The sequence below is a fragment of the Typopeltis vanoorti genome, chromosome 2 (assembly GCF_054136105.1).
Source record: "Typopeltis vanoorti isolate ZY-2024b chromosome 2, IOZ_Tvanoo_1.0, whole genome shotgun sequence".
NCBI lineage: Eukaryota > Metazoa > Arthropoda > Arachnida > Uropygi > Thelyphonidae > Typopeltis > Typopeltis vanoorti.
The window spans coordinates 158,847,567-158,859,838 of record NC_143550.1 but is presented as its reverse complement, the minus strand read 5'-3'; the positions used below and the strand labels follow the sequence as shown (position 1 = coordinate 158,859,838).

The window sequence follows — 12,272 nt, the reverse complement described above, 5'->3', positions numbered from 1 at the left end:
AAGTGACTATAATTGAGTTTTGGAAGCAAGTTCCGGACCAACGGTATTTAACACTTAGCAATGTGCCAGAAAACTGATCTCCATTTTTGGGAGCACATACTCCTGTGAAACACTATATTCGACTCTTAAATTTATTAAATCTAAATATAGATCAGTTTTAAATGATGAAAATTTGAACGAGCTTGTAAGAACTGCTTTGGCTAATTACACAATTAATTTTAAGGAGCTTACTAAGAAAATGGATATAAAGACAGTCTCTACTAGTAAATAAGTAATTAAAATTATTGTGTCCACTTTAAAATTATTCTAATTGTTCAAAGTAAACTTCATTTAATGTGTTTCGAATTAAACTTTTGTATTGCAGTAATTTTTATTAACCCTGTTTTTCTCTCCCTCTTCTCTCTTTTTTTTAAAATTTGTTCCTCTTTTTTTGTTGTCGCATCTTCTCATTTTGTTTATTTTTTATTGGTAGAGCATGAAGAGCCGCATGTGGCTGCCCCTGGTATATCATAATCTAAACTAGATGATTTTATTTATCCTAAATATATTTTGTTAGACAGGGCTGAAACAGCGTTGCTTACTCTCTATGGGAATAAAAGGTGTTAGAATATATTTTTAGCAAATTTGTAAAACAATAGTTTTATAGAAATGCTCACAAGTCCATAAAGTTTATTATTATATAAAATGCACTTTATTAAATAATATTTCTCTACAGCAGATGATGCATTTATTACACGGTAACTTTTACAGAAAGATTACAAAAGGAGCCATCCTCCACAGTTTGCTGAACATTATCGAATTGGTGGAATACTTAAATAAGCGGAAATACATACAAGTGTGAGAAGATGAACTGGTAACATCACAGTGTACAAAAATACACATTTGAAGGAAAAAGATGAGTGTTTTGTGAAAAGAAACTTGGAGAGAGTATTTAAGGAATACTGTACATGAAATATTTCACATTTTCTTATATCTTGTAGGATTTATTTTAGCACCTGTAAAACAAATATGAAATTAATTATTATTATTATATGATGCCTCCAATATGAAATGTTAGTTTTTTATGAAAGCACAATTTCATTTAAATTACCATGAAATTTACCAAAAAAGTTAATGATTTTATATGTGTACATACACTGTGTTGAAATATTTTTTTTTGTTGAAAGAATTTTTTGGACATCCTTGTTTGGAATGAAGCATACTGATATATACATTTCTGTCATCATTTGTCTTCCATGCTTTTGTCTTATGTTATTATTAGAGGTGAGTGTGCATTTGTATACTGTCAGTGGCACTTGTCTGGGTCCTATTACCTTTGGGTAGCAGGATGAGTGCATGCTGATAGGTATGCAACACTTTTGCCACCCCTACAATTTCAAAAAAAGGTGTTAATGTAAAATGCTTTATCAGTGGTCTATCTTTTATGATGTGGTTCAAAAATCACATCATCCAGAATCAGCCAGTTTAATTGTAGGAGTGGCATCTTTGCATCATTTTTATTCTCAACAAACAACTAGATATTTCCACTTAAATTATTCACAGTATCAGTGATGTATAAACTGAACAGCAGTGGCACTTCACTGATCTCCTGCCTTTTCTTTCATTCAACTCCACCGTATACTATTCCCTGATGTCTCTCCATCAGCAACCTCTTATTCATGTTCATGTTACCTGCCTCTGCTTCATATCCATTCCCATTTTCTCCAACTACATAATACTTTTCCATGCTATTATCCTGTGAAACCTTCAAAGGTCTAGCAGTGTCACGATGTAGTCATTCTCCTTTTCCAAAGCGGTCACTTTACCATAGAAAGCGAGTATATTACTTTCTTGTCTTTTGTAATTCTTATTCACCTGTTCTTGTATTTGTTATTAACACTCTTTCAATACCTTAACAATCACTATTGAGATATTAACTAGTCTGTGATTTTCTATCTCTGTCTTGGAGCTTTCTTTAAGTAATGGGACTATTTTGCTTTCTCCCTTCATTCCTATATTCACACTGAGATGTCTTAATATCTGAAGTACCTTCAGTTCATTTACCCTATTCTCATCTCACTCTCTACCACAATGGATACATGCACCTGAATGATACACACCTGCAAAGTAATCACTCAATAGTGATTACTTTGCAAGTGTATGCAACATAATTTCTTCTGCTTCTCTCACCTCCCTACTATTAATTTAATTATAGTTATCCTTCTGTAATCATCATTCTGTTTGCTTGCTATGCATTAAGGCTTAAGTGTTTGGAGAAACTCATGTCAGAGGCTTAATGGAGTGAAACAACACTGAGAAAGGATTAAAAATAATCTTTAATTCTTCCAATATTTTGTCAGAGACAAAATATTGGAAGAATCTGGCAATGTCAAAGACATTGTCAGAGTACAATATGAGTACACACGCACAAAGGCAACATAAAACTAAGTGACACACATGAATGAAAGATTAAACAATGTAGAATGTTCTCTGTGGACACCTGTTGGCAACCTACAATGTAAATTGGGATCTCAAAGTATTACTTCTCTATTTCAAGGTTATGCAGTGGTCAGCATTCATTGTGTAGGATTTATGGAGACAAAAACACATGTTTGTAACTTAAGCAAATAATACTTGATGTTTTGACCTCTATATCGAGGTCATCACCAGGAAAACATGCATGCGAACAAGACACAAGCTACATGACACCACAGAAAAGTAAATTATTATTATTTGATACCTCCAGGGAGTCCAAAGACTCATCAAGGGAGGGCACCTGCTCTACAACTCTGTCTCCACCACTCAATCCACCAACTGATCGCAATTACACCAATGCCATCTACCACCGACCACCACGACTAGTATTTCCACAGACAATCACAAACATCCACCATGCCTATGGCAGGATTCGAACCCGCAGCCTTTTTTGCTAGAGAGCAGACATGCTAGCCACTTGGCCAGCCAAGCTAAATCTAACTGCTTTGTTAATCATTTATACTAGCCTGACCTCTGGTGAAAAAAAAAAAATAAATTACAATAAAAATAAATATATTGGTAAAAAATAAAAATAATAAAATTACAGTGGAACTACATCAAATGTATTTACACAGTCCTGTTGTCTTAAGTTTTTCTTGTGTTAGGGTTCTGCCAACATGTTCTGGATGCTATATGGGTTACAGGTGGCTTTTCCAGATTCTTGGAATTACTAATTCATCATTCTTGTTGAAATTAGGATGATGAATCAATATCTCACATGCTTCCTTGAATTTTCTTTCAAAATAAGTTTTGGTGAGGTGTCTTTCCAGTTAATTCTGTGATATGTTTGGAGTGCATGGTCTGACGGGCCTCTTTTACCATAGCAAAAAAATTTAACATGGCAACTGTGTTCATTTTTTCTTGTTGGAATTGTATGAGATAAGGGATAAGTAATACCATTTATTTAAAGCCATATATTTCCATATATAAGGCCATAAATAGTATTAAGTTTCCTTTTTTTTTCTTTTTCATGTTAATTCAAGAGCACTGTATTGCTGTGAGGGGTGACCACAATCTTTATTGAAGCACACTGACAATCTCATTTTGATCTCTTGTTTTTGGCCATAGTTTTTGCACACATTTGTTACTGAATTAAACTACTTATTTACAATTTTTGTAGATGTTTCTTTCACATTTCATATCATACTGCTTTTCACATTGCATAAAAATTCATCATATGGTTTTCAAGTTATCGTGATTTTTCTCTTTGTTCCTTAATTTATGAAAATCAGTGTAATATCCTTTTGCTTGCAGTTCTTAAGTCATGGTGCCAAGCTTCCTCCAGAGTTTCATAATCACTAGGTTTGTAGTTCCATATATAACCCCCCCCCCCATGCTTATGTGATATTTCCACATACTTAGTAGTCGTCTCTCAGATCAAGACTAATGATCACTCTTCCAGTCAGAGGCAAAGAGGTTACCTTGGATTATGAACAAATTCTTTGATGAAATCACCAAATCTAATCCCCTCAAATTTCTGGTACCTTCAATCAGATTCTATTTCAGATAATTATCCCTCAATTCTTCATAAATTCCATTTCTTTCAATCCCTTTTCTCATTCATTCGTCTAATCTGTGTCCTCCATAGTTGAAGTTCCTTAATGATTAATCATTCTATGCTCACAGAGCTAATTTGGCAATGCATGTCATTCATATCACCTTTTGTGTTCCCCCTACTTTAGCAACAGCCAACTATATATTTTGGCCTGTTGGCTTTTATCTGACACTAGATAGCTTAAAAAGTACTGCCTTCCCAAGCTCTATATTCCTGTTGAACTTCTATTTGGACTAGTTGCTATTATTAACGACTGATTTCCATGGAGTCAAAGGACTCATCATGGAAAATCCATATTCTCTCATGCAAAAAGATCATTGAACTATGCCTTAACACTTTGAGTCCTATTGATGTAAATATACATCGATATGCATATATATTTACAGTAGGTCTAGGACTCAAAGTGTTAAATCCATTCACACAGTTCCATACTCACTACACTCTCAGGCAATGCATTCCACTCAACAATCATCTTCCCTGCAAAGAACTTGCTTCTCACTCTCCTACTCACACTCTCCTTATACAGCTTCCAGAGATGGCCTCTTGTTCTACCCTCATCTCCCTCTAGTCTATGAAAACTCGACTTCACATTAATCTGGTAACTCCTCACCAAGTTTTATGTCTCAGTCGCATTCCTTCTCCTTCTATTCACAAGGCTCTGCAACTTACATTCCCTCAATCTCTCCTAATATCTGATATTCCATAGACCTGACACTAACTTAATAAACTGGATCCTCTCAAATACATCCTCATTTTCCCCTTCTCCCCTAAAAACCAGACAACCAAATCTGCACACAGTAGTCCATATGTGGCCTCTATGCTTCTACATGTTTATGGCCTCCTCATTCCTGCCATAATCCATTGTGATGTTGTTATAATTTCAGCAATGTGACCATAAACTTCAAGTCTCTGTCCACCATCACTCCCAGATCTTTGATCTTTCCACCTCTTTCACATTTTCTCCATTAATAGCACTCTTCATCCCAATCTTGCCTACCAAATTTCAAGACCTTGCCCCTACTTTTGCAACATTAAACCAATAGCTCAGTTCACTTTTCTACTCACATAGTCTATTGAGATTCTCCTCTGATTTTCACAACATTTACTCTACTATTCATAGTTCTTTTCAACTTTGCATCATCAGCAAAAAACTGCACATCTTTAGATAAGCCAGTCCCAATGTCATTAATGTACAAGTTAAACAATAATGGTCCCAAAACAGATCCCTGCGGTCCCTGTGGCACTCCACTAGCAATCTTCTTTTTTGGGATACTACTACTACTACTACTACTACCAGGTTCCTGAATTTGCATGTCCATTACCAATTAGTATATGCAGCAGGATCTATATCTAGAATTTTAATTTATTCATTTAGTTTAGTTCTGTAACTTCTCTTAATTTCAAGTAGCATATTCCTATTTTATTTGTACATTTTGTGCAGTGTCATATTTTTCAATATAGCATTAACATGGAAGGCAATAGCAGCTCATCATATTTAGGATAACATCTGATCAGAATTACGAGTTCCACTGTTATTATATATATGTAAATTATTCCCCTCCCACAATACACAAAATTTAACTTACCTCATGCTTATCTATATAAATGTTTACAATGGTTCAAGAGTATCTGTTTCCAGTGATACTGACCTATAAGGAGAAGAAAAAAAGTTATTTGAATATGAAAAATATTGCAATTGTAAATTCCACTCCTTTAGCCACCTCCCAAGTCATGACCTTATGGTCACTCTCACCAATTGGTGGCAACATGGTCATGTTCGTTACAGCCACATTCTCAGTTGCAATTACAAGGTCAAGCACTCTCACACCCCTAGTATTTTCAATTGCATGCTGTCTCAGATAGTTGTCCCTTAATAACTGAATAAAATCCATTTCCTTCCTCACATGTGCCCCTCCTCCTTCCAATCAATGTTACCATAATTGAAATCACCCATAATAATTACCCTCCTTCCACTCATTTCTTCTATTTGCCTATGCATACTATCCCCACCATCTATTCCATCACCTGGTCTATAGCAGCACCCAATTGTATATTTTGTTATGCTAGATTCTATCTCACACCAAACAGCCTCAAATGTGCTCTTTTCTCTATCCTGCAGTTCAACTTCTATACTCCTTGGCTGCAGCTCATCAGCTATCATCAATAACACTCCTCCCCCCTTTTTATTCACCCTATCACTCCTGAACACGCTATACCCGTCGCATTCAATCCCACTAGCGTTATCTTCTGTCAGCCATGTTTCACTAATACTAACAACCTGTGGCCTGGAAGTGCCAACCATGGCCAAAAACTCTTCCTTCTTGTTCCTAATACTCCTGGCATTAGTGTACATGAATTGCAGAAGCCTATTTGTCCTATCCCTACTTTGATGCCTTATACTAATTATCCCATTCTGATTTGTTGTCCTTCGTACTCGCTTGGGCATAATATACTCATTCATACACTCAACTGCCTCCCTAAAGTCTGCATATCTACTCCCCCCCCCTCTTAATAAACCTAGTTTCCCTGAGTCTGTACATCCACTTCCACATCATTCATCAACACTTTTTCAAGCCTCCGTACACCAGCTCCATTCAAATGTAACCCATCCATCTTATATAAGTCCTTTCACCCATCGAACTCATTGTACACATCCACAAATTCCACACCACTCTTCATGCATAACCCACGCATAAAGTCATTGGCAATTATGGCCCTCCTTCTAAACACTTCGCTGTCATACCGTGATAAGATACTCACCATCCTAACTCTCTCACTCCTCTCTTTTGTAACCTCAAATAATTCCTTCACATCCTCTATCATTTCCATTTTGTCCTCTTTCAAATCATTTGTTCCTGCCACGATTATCATCTCTTTCACCCTTTGTTTTTGCAGTCGAATAGATTTGCTGACGTCCTTTATGTTCGCACCCGGCTGGTACGACTTCGTTAAACTCTCAACTATTATACCTCTTATTAGCGAATCCCCATACAGCACTCACTCCTTCATTTTATTGACATTTACGAACATTCTATTATTTGCCGTCACAGACTTTCGCCGGTTATTTGTCGGTACGTTCAGCACATATTTTTCTATATGCTCCAGTTGCCTTTTAGCTCTGTGTATTGCACCGTTCAAATGGGCAATTTCACTACTCGCATTTATCTCACCATTTTCATTATCAATCAAATCATCCATTCGTTCTGTATTTCTACCTTCATTTACACTTTCAACGACGCTCTCACACCTATCTGGCACTACCACGCAATTCTCTAGCACACCGCCATTTTCTACATTCTGACTATCGTTAACGATATCATTCTCGCCACACGAAACATGCTTGAAATCCTCATTCTCTTTACACTTTCTAACTCCACTATCACTTTCTAACCAGACTCCCACCGTTCTTCGCAAGGCATACATCTCACAGACAGCACATTGCATAAATTCGTTTACATCAAAACTCTTAAACAAACATGGCGATCTAGCCGCCATTTTTTTCTTTATCGGTGCCATATGTATGCTATCTTATCTTAAAATTAATAATTAAAATAACAGAAAACACGCAAAAATTGCACAGATACACCAAGAAACAAAAAGCAAACAATACTACTTAAAATTCTAGTAAAATTTCTAATGTTAACACAAAATACTACTAATCTTTTCAGGAGCTCTCGACAAGCCGACAATCTAATCAGTGCGACACCAAGCGAGTGAATTAATTTCTTAAATAAATTTTGACAGAACAGCCACACGTTGGTTCGCTAAATGTAACGAACAAGGGGGTGTTGTTGACTAGGCAGGATAATCATTAAAAACCCAAATATTAAAATGATTCTCAAAATTTAAAGCAAATTTTGATAAAGCCACTTCACTTTAATCGTTGAATATAATGATACAGGGATTATAGCCTTCTCACTGACCCGAATCACTAACAAAATTAAAATGAATTTTAATTAAAGTTATAATTTATTTAAACTAAAGTTTAAAAAATTTTCGCATTTTACAAGTTACTAAATTCTTCGTAACTTGTAAAAAGTTTTTAATAATTTTTATAAGTGGAACTATCTTTTAGGAAAATAAAAGAAACTCAAGATAGATGAGAAAATAAGAAAAGAATTCAGAAATAATTAGAACATTTAATATAAGTATTCAAAAAATAAAATCTTCACAGAATAACAGAAAATAAATTAAATTACATAAATACGCTTGAAATTTTGTAAATTAAAATTTTAGGGTTTTTGATTTCATATTCACAAAATTAGAAATAATGGTCTTAACATCTAATTCCGCACATATATCATTTTCAATAGCTATTAATGCCCAACTAACAAGCCTATTTTGTGACATACTTGTTCTTAAGTAGGTTTTAATCAATTTCAACTTGGAAAAGGAACGTTCTTCGCTCTCTACACTAACAGGTAAGGTTAATAGTATTCTTAACGCAATTGAAAAGTTAGGGAAAGATAAATTATTGGACAAAATAAAATTAAGAATATTGAAAGGGTTTTGAATATTTAAATTAGCCTTCTGAAAAATATCCCGGAAAGCACATAACTCGTCATATAGTTCTATTGCATTTACGTCTTTATTGTCGACGTCCTTCAAGAGAATCTCTAAATCGTCACAATTTTTTCGTAAATCTTCATTGTTAATTTGTAGTAATGTATACAAGAAATTGAAATTATCATAATATGTTTTTAGTTGTTCAAAACGTTCTATTAACAAACACTTTGCAACGTCTAGAAGTGTATAAAACACATTCACTCTAATTTATCTTCAGGCAATTGTGACGTTTCTTAATGATGCTAGTAGTCAAATTGCCGTGTCTTCTTTCATCGTTGAACTTCCGTACCAGTTTTAAATTCTTGTTCTCCATCCACCTCTTCACTCAGTTCTTTTGCCGTTTTTAGAACTTCTTTAAAATTTGTATCTGATCGATACTCTTGTAAGAATATTTTTAAGTTTTTGATAGATTCTAAAGCAAGTGTAATGTTCATATTTTTGTCTTGAAGCATTTTACTCACAGGGTTTATTCCGTTAAATCATGTCAAGTTATAAGAGAGCAAATAAATTTGTAGTCCTTTATTTTAGCACATAATGTTTGTGCCTCATGCTGAGTTTATTAATATTTTCATTATTTAAAATTTCAAAAAGTGCATCGTAAATTTCTCCTAACTGATATCTTAGAGGATGTGTTGCATTAATTTTACTTTCCCATTGCGTTTCTGATGGCTATTTCAATGTTAATTTTTTAAGAACTTTAAAAAAGATTGCTCACCGTTTGTAAGAGAATGAAAAGAAATTGTATATTTCTTGAATAATTGCAAAGAAACTAATTGTATCTGTATTCACTTTGGCATCACTTAAAATTCACTTAAATTTAATCATTAACATCGTTCATGATTAAATTTAGAGTATGTGCAGCACATGGCACATAAAAAGCTCGAAGATTTTTGTTCAAGAGGAAATTTTGGAGCCCATATTTTTTCCCTTTCATATTTGCCCCATTGTCATACCCTTGACCTCGCATGTCTTCAACGGGAATGTTCCATTTTTTTCAGTTGTTCCACTATTGTTGCACATAAACCACGTCCTGTGGAATCTGATATATCTGCAAAATCTGAAAAATTTTCCCTGATCTTGACAATTCCATTGTCACAGGAAACAAAGTGAATAATAATGGTCATTTGTTCTGTTTTACTTGCATCAGGTGTGCAGTCTAAAATTGTGGAATAATATTTAGATTTTCGAATTGATACTAAAATTGTATCCCTGATTGCGTTAGTTAAAGTTTCCAATATTTCATTTTGACTGTCTTTACTCAAATAGTGTATTTTTTTTTTTTCGTTGTAGGGCCCTTTCAACATGATTTTCCATAACGGGATCAAACTTCGCAAACAGTTCGACTAATTTTAAAAAATTGCCATTATTCCTTTCATATAATTTATCAGGTAATCTGCGAAATGCTAAATTTTGGCTACCAAGTAATTTTATAATTTCAATCAAGCATTCTAAAACACTCGTCCAATGTTTCTTTTCCATTTCATACATACTTTGAGTCTGGCAATCAAAAGTAGTTTTGTTTTTTAAATTTTTATCAAAGTTTTTTATCCATCCATTTTAAGAAGTTTTTCATGCGAGTTAAACTAGTCTCATGTCTATGCAAAGTTGTACTTGCATTTCTCCAATCGTTATAACCTTCTACAAGACTACTTCATTCAATAGGTGCAAAAAGTTTGCAACAAAAGCAAAAAAAGAATTTAAAGTTTCGGAATAAATGAGCCATGTTCTTGGCATGAGCTGCCCGTTTTCCATTGTTCTATTATAATACGTGTTGCCAAATTTACGACCATATGTATCTCTGGGATATATTATATTTTTCTTTTGAACAGGCCCCATTTCAATTAAAACAACTCGTAATTTTTCATCAATATTTCCCATTCACCTGGATCTTCTAAATTTACAGACTAACAATGTGTTAGTTTTGTGGTCAACTACAACTAAATCTTCTCCTAACTGTTTTTCACTTAAATCATGCATCTTGTTATCTTGTTCAATAATTGCAATAGTACTTTCATGCAAACTGGATGATGTGCACGGTTCGTCAACTCTGATTTCTGATGTATCGAGTTGGTTACAATCTGCATCAGAATATTTTAACATTTTAACAAATTTATTAAGAGCCCCAGTTTGTTTCTTAATATCTGCTTCTTTTGCAGCATTACGCTTACAATTTTGTGCACCGGATAACTTTTTTTTAAAATTTTTGATTCCATTTCTATTTTATACTCACAAGAAATTATTACACAACACAACACAGAAACGAAATAATAGTTCGCACTGCGCTACTGTCAGTAGCCTACTGAGATGCATACCATATGACTGGTTAACTAGCAACAAATGTTTTGTACGAAAATTCGTTTTTGCACATAAAAACCTTCACTTTAGATAGACTGCAGTAAACACAACATTCTACAGGCAATCATTTAGCCTTCTCTCGATGCACAATTGTAAACAGCCGGCTGATCAAAGAGGCGGCAATATACATTTTTTTAATATTTTTATTCAGTGTATCCGGCCTTATTTATTTTAATACTGATCATTCTAAGAATTTTTTGTTTTTATGATAAAAATTTTGTTTCTTAAAAAATGAACTTATGAACTGTGCCCCGGCAGTGGCATCCCCTTCGTAGCAGCACCCACATGCTCTGTATGCCCGCTTCTGCCAGCCATGCCCACCTCGATGTTTTTGATAGCGTTAAGGACATTATAGTTCTTCCAGAAATCACGTAGACTAATATGCTTACCACTATCAATGGCCTTGATTGCTTGGGAAAACGTACACCGCAGATAGGCTTTAAAGATCGCAACGCCTTGACCCATAGGTTGCAATAGTGAGGTAGTTTTAGGAGGAAGGTAAACAACTTTTTATCAGGATGAAGGTCATCCAACTATTCAGGGTGACCGAGGACATTGTCCAGAAGGAGAAGCCCTTTAAACGGGATTCCTTTCTCTGCACAATATTCCTTCACCTGGTGAACGAAGTGGTTATTGAACCAGTCTCTGAACAGCACATGTGTAACCCAAGCCTTGGTGTTGGATTTCCAGATTACGGGCAGCATTCCATTTTAAGGGTAAAAAAACAATGAAACTAGCAGTGATAACAAATGACTGAGCTAACCGTGCGAGGCATCTACTACTGTACTGCAATAAGGCTGTCATAGATGCACCAGCGCAAAGCCACTAACGTGTTCATATGCACTAGTAGATTTATTATGTAACTGAGAATTTATGTAAGTCACGTGTTACATAACTCAGGGTGTAACTGTACCTGTATTGTTGAGGATTCTGATTTAATAAAATTGCATAGTTCAGTACATACTTAATTTGCGTAAAAAATATCACTTTCTTGTACACAACACAAAAAACATTTCACAAAATAACAGACTAAAATTTTTTTTTTTTTAATTTCTTTTTAAAACAAAATCACTGATTTTCTTTTGCTTCTTGGAAGCTAAAATTTTTTCGAATGCTTCTTCTCGGAGCTGCATTAGCAATAAAATTTTGTGGAATGGTGTATCATCTGCTTAGCCCATTCTATACACATATTAAAATTAGCACTTCGTCTTCATGTTTTACTTTTTTTTTCTTGGAGTGTTTTATCGTCATCATCATCTTCTAATTCATTCTGTAGCGTCAT

At 34.6% G+C, this 12,272-nt stretch overlaps 1 protein-coding gene across 1 annotated transcript in view; it reads right to left on the bottom strand.

The window, feature by feature from the left end:
• Positions 1-668: 668 nt before the first annotated feature.
• Positions 669-12,272, bottom strand: part of LOC150109564 (protein Obscurin-like) — a 1,271,613-nt gene continuing 1,260,009 nt past the window's right edge. Inside the window, exons 100-101 of the mRNA XM_090402667.1 lie at positions 5,656-5,718; positions 669-995 (exon numbers count right to left, since the gene is read on the bottom strand). Coding sequence (XP_090258793.1) covers positions 5,679-5,718 — 40 coding nt within the window. The 3' untranslated portion in view covers positions 669-995; positions 5,656-5,678. The remainder of the gene's footprint in view (positions 996-5,655; positions 5,719-12,272) is intronic.